At 42.2% G+C, this 12,718-nt stretch overlaps 1 protein-coding gene across 6 annotated transcripts in view; it reads left to right on the top strand.

Moving 5' to 3' along the window:
• Window positions 1-12,718, top strand: part of TFDP2 (transcription factor Dp-2) — a 71,032-nt gene that overhangs the window by 21,624 nt on the left and 36,690 nt on the right. For all 6 annotated transcript variants that reach the window (XM_076340976.1, XM_076340975.1, XM_076340973.1 and 3 more), the window contains one exon: window positions 2,662-2,728. In XM_076340976.1, the coding sequence (XP_076197091.1) occupies window positions 2,662-2,728 (67 nt within the window). The remainder of the gene's footprint in view (window positions 1-2,661; window positions 2,729-12,718) is intronic.

The following is a 12,718-nucleotide window of genomic DNA, read 5'->3' as shown; positions in this document are numbered from 1 at the left end:
TGTAATATTGCATCACACTTCGCTTCTTCTGAGGGCTTAGTTATGATAATTCTTGTGTAAGAGAAACAAATTCCTTTAGGTCTGCCACACTTCACGTTTAAGTTCTTGTGAAATTCAAGTTTGTTTTCAAGCTCTTCTAAACTTAGATACAAAGATTATAAAATTGAGAGAAGTGCTCCTGTTCATTGGATGCTCTTTATAAATGTGTTACTAGGACCATCATCATGAAAATACGTATTTCTATGCAAACTAAAATTCTGCTGTAATTTGTATATTTGGATCACTGAAGAACAAGATACACAAAAAAAAGAACTCAAGTATTTTGTTACATTTCCTTAAATATTGAATCAGTTAAATAATCTAAATCTTTCAGAGAACTAAATGTAAATGTTTGAATTTTCATAACAGCTGGAGAGCCATCTTGGGCTGACAGTGCATATGTATATCATCTTCAGTGTTTAATTGAAGCACCGATATGAATCAATAGGGAAATGTACAGCTGTAAATCTAGAGCTGAAGGTTCAATGGTGAACAAATTGCAGTGCTGTCTTTGAAGATGTTCATGGGAATCGTAATTCTTGTCCTTTCTCTTGGAACGAGTTAAGGCCCTTATATCTAACACTTGGTATTGATCCCTGTGGCTCCCCTGTTCCTTCTGTGAATTAAAATTTTCTCCTATTTGTGTTCTTCTATTCCTTGCAGCAGAGGCAGGGGTCCTAGGGAGAAGCTGATACTGTTGTTTATTGTGCAAAGGCAGCAGTAGTATGATCCAAGAGCGCTGGCTCTTCATCTTGGCTTTGCAGTCGTAATGCCCTCTCAGTGCTATATGCTATGCAATTTACTAACCTTTCCAACCTCTATTTTAAAGATCTCCTCAAGAATACATTTTCAGTGTAAGGAATCACAATGACCTCTTACCACATGAGCATTCCTTGCCGCCCAAGCACCCGGGGGGAAAAAATACTAGAACGCTGCCGTTTTCCGTATGGACCTGCTACCAAAACGTGATAGGAGACGTTTTGCGTTTGTTTTCATGTCTTCCTCCTCTTTCCCCTGCTCAAATCCAGGCGTTCCTGTTCACGTCCTCCCCAGCCCTGCTGCATTGCCTCTGCACCGCTGCCACCTGGTGGGAGACAAAGGGGAAAACGCAGAGGAAAAAATGAGACAGACTCGCTCTGTTTCAAAAGCAACTTCTGGTGATACCATAGTCTGCAACAGCCAAAGCACTTGGTTGCCCGTTGGAAATAGTATATCACCCTCTAGTTGGGTGTGACAGGAAAGAGCAAGTCTGGTATAGACAACGTTTGAGATAAATTGATGAACTATATTGAGCATCTCTAAGGGCTTGTTTGCAGAAGCACGTAACTTAGCTCATTTAGGCAGTATTTTACCATCAGGGTAGTTGCAGCAACAGTTAATGTTTGTGTGTTGCTCCTGATGCTGAAAAAATCTTAATAGAAGTAGTTTCAAAAGAGTCTGTCACAATGCTGTGTGCAGATTTTCCCCTTCAAAAATTACTTGCCGAATACAAGTTCTCTAGTGGAACTGAGCGATTGAATGCTTGTTGTAGGTAATTTTTGTTCTTGTGTAGTTTATTTTAGTGTCACATTACTACTGTTTAATTTGCCTGCAATTAAATGATTCTCTCATTTGATATGATGAAAATTCTAGAGCAGCCCTAGTATATGTTCCATTATTACTACATACAGCTGTAAAATAAAGCAAATATTCGATCCTTGATTGTATGATTGGTTTTTCTTAACTTGGATACCTGAACCCTTTGTCCCAATTATTTACAGAAGTACTCAAATCTTACAATATTTTAAAGAGAGATTTTGTAGTATTTAGTTTAATTGCCTACTGCTCCAACAGAGCTCAATCCCTCAGTGCTTATCACTGTTTCCGTCTTGCAAACAAAACAAAATGCTTTGTTGAAGAGAGGTTACTGAGGTGGTGCAAGCATAAGGCTCTGAAACTGCAGAATGCCTTACCATTACTTGCTTGTTGCTGGGCCCATCCATTGTTAGCTGGGATCTGAGGGACTTTCCATCTCTTCCCTCCCTCATCCAGGAACAATGATCTTGCGTTTTTCTATACAAACTCCACCTTTCTATGCTTTGTGTACGTGCCAAAATCTGAGATGCACCATTCTGTATATGGTTTAAGTTCTCCATGTCTCTGGTAATTTACCCTCAGGGTAACTCAATTTATCTCTGAAGACTAGGGAATGTATTTAAAATGCATCAATAGTCACATCTCCTCAGACCTGTAGACCGTGCAGCTTAGTACTGAGAATACTGGACATTGGGCAGATTTCTGCTGTGTTATTGGTGGCAGCTGCTCTGTTTGACTTGGAGGGGACAGTGACTTACACCATAATAGCCCGAACGTACTGCCTGGGTCATGTATAGTACAGTATCAGAATATTTAGGGTTTTTTTTTTAGGTAAGAACTTAGTTAAAATTAGAGTTTATCTTCATATATACACAGTAAATGTCTTGGATCCTTTGCTTTGAATCTCATGCTCTTGTTAGACCCTACTATCCATAGGATTATGTTTCAGAAATGCAGAGCAGATTACTTTCATAATACTGTTAGTTGCATACTAGAAAACATAGAAAGGTTTATCATATTTTAAGACTTCAAAAATGTTTTGTTCAGGTTGGTGTGACTTCCACAAATGGAGACTTGAAAGGATTTATAGATCAGAACCAGAGTCCAACAAAAGGTAAGAGAATTCTATTTGTATACATAGAAAAGAAGCATACATTAAGACTTATTTCTCTCTTATTTTTACTAAATTAGTATTATTGCTGATTTCAGTGCATATGGTTGGTTCAGTTTTGGGAGACTCGGAGTTTAAATGTTCAAAATGTATTTCATACATCCACACTGGTTTTACTACTGACATGCAAGTGTCAGTAACAAAGATTGGAAGATCTTCAGGTTTTCAGAGGGGAAAAGAGAGTGTAGTAAAAATAATTAGAGGATAAAATAAGCCCTTTTTTTTCTTTACTTGATGGTGAATAATGTGCTGAATTTCCTGATTTCTACCCCACCCTTAAAGTTCCCAGACTCTGTTGTAGTCCAAATGGGAAAGAAGGTTAAGCATGACTTCACGGTCGGTGATATCTTGTGATACTTTTATAAGCATTCTGGACAATTTACAATAATTATATTTTGAAAACTAACTCTATCCCAGCCGAAACCAGGACATCATCTTAGCATTTCTAGATTAATCACTTTTGACTCTAAAACATTGTGTTGGCTGTCAGAACAGCTACAGGATTCCAGTAAAATAAAACTGCAACCCCATATCAATGTTAGAAAACTTGAGGATTTACAATTCAGGAAACACTTCCATCAACCTTTCTACGTAAATACTGAGTTGTTGTTATTCACTGCAATAAACAAATGCATGTAGTAGCTGGAAGAATGATTTTTGGCTCATCACAACAGTTTAGGTGCATTAGACTTCAGAGTCTGAAAAAATGGAAGAGTCTAAACAGAAAATGTCTAGAGCTACAATATCTTCTGAGTTTTCTAACTATGACAGAACATCACAGACTGGCTCTAGGCCTTTGAGAATTATTGCACACTGGTGAGATAATTGCCCTTTGTGTTTCATTATTTTGTGATTATTGTGTCGTGATACTAGGGAAAAAGACTAAAATAAGTGCAACACTTTCAAACAATTTCTGTGAGACAAGCAATTGATTTGTTCAGAGAATAACTGAATTGAATAACTTTATAAAGTATGGGACGTTACTGTTAGTAGTAATATCTCAGTGATCCTTATCCCAGTCTTTATTAGATTTTGCTTCTGGGATGATGGATGTATTATTTACCTCCATTCTTCTATATTTTCTAAAATGTTATGCTCTAATGATTTTTTTTTTTTTTTAACCTTGAGGTAAAAAATCACTGACATCTCTATTGAGATATAACATCTTGTTCACGCTGGCTTATTCTTCTTGGAGAATCAAATATTCAATAAAAGCTGGAAAAACTTGCATGCCAGTATCTAAGCTGTCTCTTACTTTCAATCTGAAGTATCCTTTACTTCTTCTGGCATGTCCACTGTTGAACTCTGGAAATTAGGGAGGGGGGAAGGAACCAAACAGGCATTCAGATCCACTATCTCTTAACAGGGCGTTGTGAACTTCCTAATGAATACAGTTTTTATTGTTTTATCCATTATTTAAGTTAACTCATTTGCTATAGTAAAAATAAAGGCAATTTATTGCTACATATCTGGGCCTGTCCATAATGTGCCTTCGCAGTGTTCTTAGACTGAAGCATGATGGATTTATGATACGTTGAAGAGCAAGAGAGGCTATTTGCTCAAATAAGGATCTTCTTGAAAGCATCAGATTTCAAGTGCTAGAAACTTTTGTTTAGAAAAGTTGCATTTCATTTTTTTTCTTTCCAAAAAGATAATTATTTGTGGTGTGTGTTTATTTGTTATTTGCTTTTAGCACAAACATACTAATTTAGTACCAATATTGCATTAAAGGAACACTTCAGATTCCAGTGCTGAGCCACGAGCACATAGAAAATTCCTTGCAAATTTTGTCTTCCTTTTTTTTAATGAACCCTGCTCTTTTATTATACTATGAAATCTGTTGTGTAATCCTGGCTTTACTGGGTTTAATTTTGAAAAAAGCTGGACTGTTCTAGGTAAACCCACTGCTCTGCCACTTTGCCCAGTAAGAGTAGACTGCAGCCTGGATCTTTGAGGATGCTGTTTCAAACTGCAGGAGAATGTCTTGAAACACTTACCAAATCAGCTGTTGCTCTTTACTCATAGCTGCAGTCTCATTCTGTAGCATTAGCACCACTAGATATAGTTATGTAGGGGAAATTGTCTGGCTTTTTCACACTAAAAATATGTAATCAAAATAGCTAATCACTTGACCCTTGCACTAAAAAATTACTTTCTCTGCTTTTCTTCCATTCGCAGGCTTAACTTTCAAAATCTCTTTCCTCCCCGAGTTTTTCCCGAGCCATCTGAAGCAGTTACTCTGTTGCTGCTGTTCCAGTGTGTGTTTGATCAGGCTTCATTTATCTTTCCCACCATGACCTGTAGTGTCCATGCACAACCTCAGGATATTTTCCAGGTTTATTTTGCTACCGGAGAAGTTAATGCTCACAGACTGCTTAGGTATTGCAGTCTAATCTGTAAGTCTTAAAGTACTGCTGTGTCACTTCTGCTGATCTTTAAATCTGAATTACTGTTCCTAATAGGTTGACAGGTTGTTTGGTTTATTTGGGGTTTGAATTTTCTTATTACTCGCTTGTTTCCTGTGCTTGTTAGTGAATACTGTGGTCTTCTTGCTGTAGCTTTTTTTGATTCAGGCCTTTCAGAATACTTAAAGTATTTTTTTATTCCTTGTATAGATGATGTCTGAGAAAAAGCAGCATTTCTAGTACCCGCTGTATCTAAATGCAGTACAGATTTACTAAGGAATTTGATGTTTTAAATGTGATGTTTGCAGAATCAAAGCACATACATCCAAATTTGTAATCCTCATGAAAAGACTTACTGCCTAATTCTGAAGGGAACTAGATTTTTCTTTCTAGGTGTGCCTAGAAGAAATACCACAGTGCTCAGCAGAGCATTAACTCAGAATGTTGTTCACTTTGTTTCGTGAACAATTCCCATTCAACAGACAGTTTACTTTCCTACATTTGTTGCCTTTAACTCATAGGCAACAGGCTCTTTTGGCTAAAGGGTCTCCATTTGGAGCTTGCTTCCTCTGCTTGAAATGAATACTCATTGGATCTGAGAGGGAATGCCACATGCGGATGGCTCTTGACTACCGGCCAGGGGGCCAGGGTACTCGCCTAACGCCAGGGACCACTTCTTGCAAGGACAGTCATTGGGTAAAACATTTTAAGTAGTCCACACAGCACAGTCTGGATATCTCCTTTCTGAAAGTCGTTTTCACTCACGTTTTCACTCAGTCTTTGACGTAGTAGATTCTTATTGTTACGGTCAAAATTGTTCAGCTATGGCAAGCTGGGCTGACTGCTTCATTTCCTTATCTGAAAGTACCTGCCAGACTAGCGATTAAAATTATTCCTGTAGGAGACCTGTCTTTTAATTGTCCCAGACAGAAGAGATTGTCCCTGGTTCTCATTCTTCAGTGAATGAGTACTCTTGGGTTACCGAATGCAAAAGGGATGCTTCCCCTCACGTGCTGGAGAGCAGAGGTGGTTGTTGCTGTTCTTAGCCTCGGGAATAGATCTGTACGTATGTCTTAGGTATTCTGCTAGTGTTTTATCATGGGTTGTGCCTGTTGGGAGAAACTCCTGGTATGCTCCATGCTAACAAAACTGACACACTCCTGGGTGTAGGCAGAACTTTGGTGCCTAATAAAGTTAATTGACAACAACCAAGCTACTCCCTTCTTTAGGCAAAATCCTGGTTTAAGTGGCAAGATGTCTTTGTGGAGTTACCTCATTCTGTTAAAATTGTTAAGTATTATAGTTCAAGTTAGGTCTTAAACAGGTATAATTAGGTTTATGAATGAGTTGGATAGTGACAGTTCAGTTGTGGTTTTGGGGTGATTGTTTCACGCTGTGAAGGAATTAAGTCAGACGTACTGTAGAGTTCACGTTGAAAAGTTGCATGTGTAACCAAGAGAATTTAAAATTTAATCTGTTTGGGAGACGTTCCCAGTCAATAAGTTAAACACTTCCACTTTTGTAATCCTCTTCATATATATTATAAAAATGGCAAATCAAACCTTTTCCCACTGATTCCAAGCAGAGGGCATATCTGTATTACTGCTTGGTCGCTTGTCCCCTAAAGCCACCTCGCCTGCCCTCTGTGCATCCACATGGATGTCGGCAGCTTTGAGGGCTCCATTCTAGTTTAAGGAGTAGTCCCAAGGCTTCCTGATCTGCTGAGCACTGGAGTTGCTTAGGCATGAAGCCCTGCAATAAAATCAAGGTTTGCAAATCAGACATCACTTGCAAAATCATTTTAGTATGATTCAGTGAGATGCGGTGCCATCAGGTGAGCGCTCCAATGCAACACACCTGAAAAGAGTTGTTACCTCCTGCAGTGACAGTAAGGGGACAGCGTGTCCTGAAGATTCCTTTGAACGAAACGAGATACGCAGAGAGCGCTCCAAATTTGAAAGGGGCTGCAGATTTAAAAGATTTCTGCCTGGCCTGTGCGGTTCTGCAGAACAAGCTGCCGTGTGGTGGGCTGGGGCAGAGGGGCCGTTGCTGCCCACCTTGCCTGGCCGCCCACCGAGCGGGGGGGGAGGCAGAACGGACCGGACCGTCCAGCTGCCGGTGGCTACAGCTCCTGCTCTGGCGAAGCACCCCGTCCTTAACGCAGACCGGCGTTGGCCGCTGTGGGGTTCTGTGTCCTTCCTTTCCTCCCGGGAGGGGCTGACGTTTCTCGCCCTCAGGCGCCGTAGCCCGAGCAGAATCTTTTTCAGCCCCTCGGGTTTCCAGGCGCTGCTGCCTTGGCCGCACGGCGGCGCGGGGCCGGCTGAATTAAAACCGTCTGTCCGGGTTTGGGAGCATCGGCGTGAGCGACCACGCTTACGGCTGCGCACGTGGGAAAGGAGAGCCTTCGCTAAGGCGGCCTCGAGGCCCTGCCGCGCGCTGTGCTGACGCGGCTCCTGCGCAGGCTCCCCTGGGGCTGCCCCGGGCCCTGCCGGCCCCCCCCTCCCCTCCCCCCCCCCCCCGCAGCAGCGGGGCCCCCGCCACCTGCTTCGCGTGGGCTCGCTCGGCGCGCGATTGCTCCCGCCTGGCCACGCCGCACGGCGCCCCCGGGTAACAAAGGCGCGCGCGCGCGGGCGGGGGCCGCCATCGCCTGCAGCCCGGCGGAGCGGGCCCGGCCGGGTCCCCCGCGCTGCCGAGGGCCCCCCGCGCTGCCGAGGACCCCCCGCTCCCTGGCTTGCCTAGTTTAAACTTAACACGGTGGCGCTTCGCGGGGGGGCGGGCGGCGGTGTTTGTGCTTTGAAGAGGGCGCGGCAGTGCGGGGGACCGCCCCGCGCCGCCGCCTGGGGCGGGGGGAGGGAAGCGCAGAAGAGGAGCCCCTGACTGAACCCGGGTAGCAGGAGCAGAGGGGTTTTGCAGTATTACAGGGAACGTGCCCTTTGAAATGGCCGGGCGGCGTGTGGTGCGGCCGAGGGGTGTGCTGCCGTCCAGGGGGACCTCGACAGGCTGGAGAAAGTCATCGCGGGGGGGGAGGCGGGGGACGGCCCCTGCACCGGTACAGGCTGGACGGCAGCTCTGCAGAAAGGGACCTGGGGGTGCTGGTGGGGAGCGGGCTGGCCGTGAGCCATGGGCCCTTGCCACGAGGAAGGCTAGCGGTATCCTGGGCTGCGTGGGGCGGAGTGTTGACAGCAGGTCGAGGGAGGTGACCCTTCCCCTCCGCTCGGCCCTGGTGAGGCCGCTCCTGGAGTACTGGGTCCAGTTGTGGGGCTCCCCGGTGAGAGAGAGAGAGAGACAGTGGAGAGAGTCCAGCCAAGGGCCATTAAGATCATGAAGGGACTGGAACATCTCTCATAGGAGGAAAGGCTGAGAGAGCTGGGGCTGTAGTCTGGAGAAGAGAAGGCTCAGGGGGGAAGTTATCAGTGTATATAAATACCTGAAGGGAGGGTGCGTAGAGGATGGAGCCAGGGTCTTTTCAGTGGTCCCCTGTTTGAGGACCAGAGGCATGGGCACAGACTGAAACACGGGAGGTTTTCTCTGGACATCAGGAAGCACTTTTTTTACTGTGAGGGTGACTGACCACTGGCACAGGTTGCCCAGGGATGTTGTGGAGTCTCCATCCTTGGAGATACTCGGAAGCCATCTGGACGTGGTCCTGAGCAGCCTGCTCTGGCTGACCCTGCTTGAGCAGGGGGGCCAGATGAGATTACCTTCAGAGGTCCCTCCCAACTGTTCTGTGATTCTGTCTGCAGATTCTTGCAACTTTGCTTGTTAAGTACATATTTTACCAAGAATAGTTAGTTTCGGGTTGGGGGGGTTAGGTATGAGTTACTGTTTTTCATAAACTTGAGAAGTTGGGGTTTGATCAGAATTATTACAGTTACAGCAAAAACAAAAGCAAAATCAGTAGAAATGATCAGGAAGGCTTGGTTTGGGGGAAAAAAATTCGTACCGGACTTTCAGCCGGAAATCTCCCAATGAGAATTTATTTCCGAAAAAACCAAGATGTCTCCTGTAACAAGGTTTTTCATTCAAAACTCATAGCTGCTGGTAGGAACGAAGAGGTAATACATCTGATATAAATGGAAAAAAGTCTAGTAAGGATTAACTTGTATTTGATAGGTTGCATTTTTAATTATGCTGTTTCCAAGGTCTTGTTTTGGCATGCTTTTAGCTTATTTTAAAAGCACTTGACGTACATGACCTGCAAGTAAGGGATATTCCCAAAAGTAAATCAGATCAGTTAAATACACAGAGAAGTCACCTGGAGCACAAGCTTAATTTTCAATAGATAATGACCTGAAAATTTGAAGAACTCTGAATTTGTAAGTGCCTGTAAAAAAAATTATAAAAGTTACCGAAACCATATTTTGTTATCTTTCATGGGGGAATACTCTTGCACGTGAAAAATGAGTTTATTTCACAGGTTAACTGTTCTTTTTGCCTCCTAAACAAAATCTATTGGCTGACCCAGTGTGTCTGTATCCGAGTGAAGACACTGGGTACTGATCCACTTTTGCCTATGAACAGTGACTTGACAGTTATTAGTTAATAGGGTGTGGAAGAAAGAAGCAACAGTTTTCAACTGGTTGACTATGAGTGACATATTTGATTCTCATCTTAAAATATATAATGTAGACTAACACAATAGTTTTGGTGAATCGTACTGTCCTTAGTTAATACTTTTTTGTTACTATATTCTTAAATTCTATGAATCTATGTGGTGGTCTCTGTTTATTGCTGTGGAGGGAAAAGGGAGCCCAGCTCTAGACCACCAGTCTTGCAACAGGCTCCATGAGGGAGGATCCCTTAATCAGATCAAATTGCAATCCAGATTGCTTTGGGTGGGAATCTTAACTTTTAATACAACTTCACAATGAATTTTGTTTCAATATGTCTTTTTTTTATGCAGTACCTAATTTTTACTAAGTCCTGATAGGGCTGGCATTTTAGAAACTTCTCAACATGCAGGACTGCCATATGCCTATGCTACTGTAATGGAAGCAGTAAGGCAGGTGTCTCTTTTTTTTAAACAAACACATTTACCATTTTCTGCCTTTCCTTGTGATGTAATCTTTTGCTTGCTTTGATAGACATCTTCTCTGGCAGCAGTGCCAGTTAAGTTGGCTCTGGTCACCTCACAGCTACTTTTAAACATTTTCCTTTGCTTAGTGCCAGCATAGCTGTGTAGGTGGCTGAGCAGTTCACTGGACCCGGGAACAGATTCAGCCCGAAAAATACCCATTGTTCCCCCTTGCCAAAGGAAAAGAAGGCAAGTTCACTGCATAGCCATAGCCGTGGCAATGCTGGCTTGCGGGCAGGAATGAGCATTGGTGATGAGGTCTGCATAAACGAATTTTAGTGGCAGTGTGCTGAATATCTGACCAGGGCCTTAGGGGGTTCCAGCTCGAGGCCTGAAGAGCGCTGGGAGTTCATTGTGTGCTTGAAGAGATCTGCTGGAATGACCAAGACAATAGAATCGGTTATCAATAGGCCTACATTTGATACTTTGAGATTCATACGACTGTTAACTCCTGTAAATTTGTCTCAAATTGAACAGTAAAAGACTGAAAATGTACTGGTCAGTGTAAGCCTGAAGTACATTGAAATACCGTCTGCCCCATTTTGTTTTTTCTTTCCTACCGGTCTCTTTGATTTCATATATTTCTAGATATGTATGTGCTTCTACAGACTCTGGAATTTTTAAAGTTAGGTTTATAGCCTAATAAGTTTGTGCAATAAACAAATGAAGAAATGTACCAAGAAAATATATGCATATTAATAGCATGTTAATAATTCAGTTTTTCTATATGCTTTTATAATACTGTATCCTGATCTTGGACATCAATATATGTTTTAGTGTAATAGAGGAGCCTGAGGACACATCACATATGTTATTGCAAAATACCCTAGTGGACTTCCGATGTTTCACAACTCTGAACTGTATTTTTTTACCATTACCATCAAGCCATAGGCTGTATTATTTAAAATGGCTGTTCACTGATACACTTTAAAAAATGTGGACGTTTGTTTCAGAGTTCTGAATATGAAATCCAAATTACCAACACTTCCCTGGTGTTTTGTCTGAAAATTCAAAGACTTTTTTTGTTGACGTACGCATTGTGTGTGACCCCAGCTGGTTGGTCTGTACTTCCCATCACCTATGGTTTCCTTCAAACTGGCTGTGACAGATTCTATAGATTCTCCGGTTGACATTGTTTCTGATTATCTTTGCAACTAAGCTGCAAACTTAACAAATTTAGTTATACAGGAAAAAAATCACTAAAACCTCTTCAGCTTCATATTTGTGTAGGAGTCCATGTTGTTTGTGTGAAGTTAAGCTATTTAGGATGCCACGTAATGATTTAAAGTTAGTCTTGTGGGATGGTTAGTTAGTGTGTGCATGTGAGCATATGTGTACATAAACATGAATAACTTTGTTCTGTGACTGCTTGAAGCCGAAGATCATTTAAATTGAATTTTTCTTTGTGCATGCAAGTAAAAATATTTCGCGAATGCCAGGAAGAATAATAGTTATGTAGTGATCATGTTTTTCTAAATATGAAAGAATTGCAACACTGGTTTTTCTCCATGAGAAACAACAGTAGTGGTGACTGAGGGATGGAAAAATAATTTATGTAGAAGCAAAGTGCTTTTGTTCTAAGCGAAACATATGTATGTGCACTGACAGATTTTTATTTTGAATTTGCATCAGTGACGAGCGTGCTCAGTTTGTGGTGGTTTTATATATATTGTGGTTCAAGCCTCTCTGTGAGACTTTTAAGAGGGTTTCTTTCCCATGTGCTTGGTTTTCCATAGGTAAAATGGGAGTAACGACACTGACCTCCTTTGTGCTTTGAAAGTACTGCTGAGAAACATTATATAAGAATTGAGTATTATTATACAAATCATTCTAGTTTGATCCATCTCTGCTGACCTTTTTTCATCCATGCAGTAAGATTACCGTGACTAGGAGGCTGATGGGACTCATTGTGTTCAGCTTACCACTGTACGCACTGCTGTTTTTCAGTGGAACATAAATCAGTGTAATCTTTTTTGTCCCAAATGATGGGCGTTACTAAGACTTGGCATTTATTTGGAATTTGATCACGTTTAAAGCCTTTACAATTGCTATGTGATAAAGTATATATGATTAGTTTGGTGATATTTCTACTTTAAGTTGAAAACAGAAATCTGTTGAATACTTTCTAGATGATCTACAGTATGACATCTACTTCCTCCTTGTACTTTTTCTGTGCTGTTTTATAAATAAGACTTGAAGAGATTGTTCCTGTTGATGCTTGCTGTTTTGTAATACTACCTTGCCTTCAAAACTTTAGAAATTACCAGCTCTTCAGCAAACAGAGCTGCACGAACCTCGAAAATTTGGTGTAAAATACAGCTGGTCATCTTATCAAGCAAGTGCCTGCTCTCAGAGCTGGTTGTACTTGTGTCGGCAGTTTCCAGTTTGTGGTGGTGGTTTTTTTGCGCTGGGACCGGTCCTGGCCAGCTCCAGGTCTTTGAGCGGCAGCTGTGT

The sequence above is a fragment of the Aptenodytes patagonicus genome, chromosome 6 (genome assembly GCF_965638725.1).
Source record: "Aptenodytes patagonicus chromosome 6, bAptPat1.pri.cur, whole genome shotgun sequence".
Classification (NCBI taxonomy): Eukaryota; Metazoa; Chordata; class Aves; order Sphenisciformes; family Spheniscidae; genus Aptenodytes; species Aptenodytes patagonicus.
The sequence above is the reverse complement of the archived record's forward strand: the minus strand, read 5'-3'. Positions and strand labels throughout refer to the sequence as shown.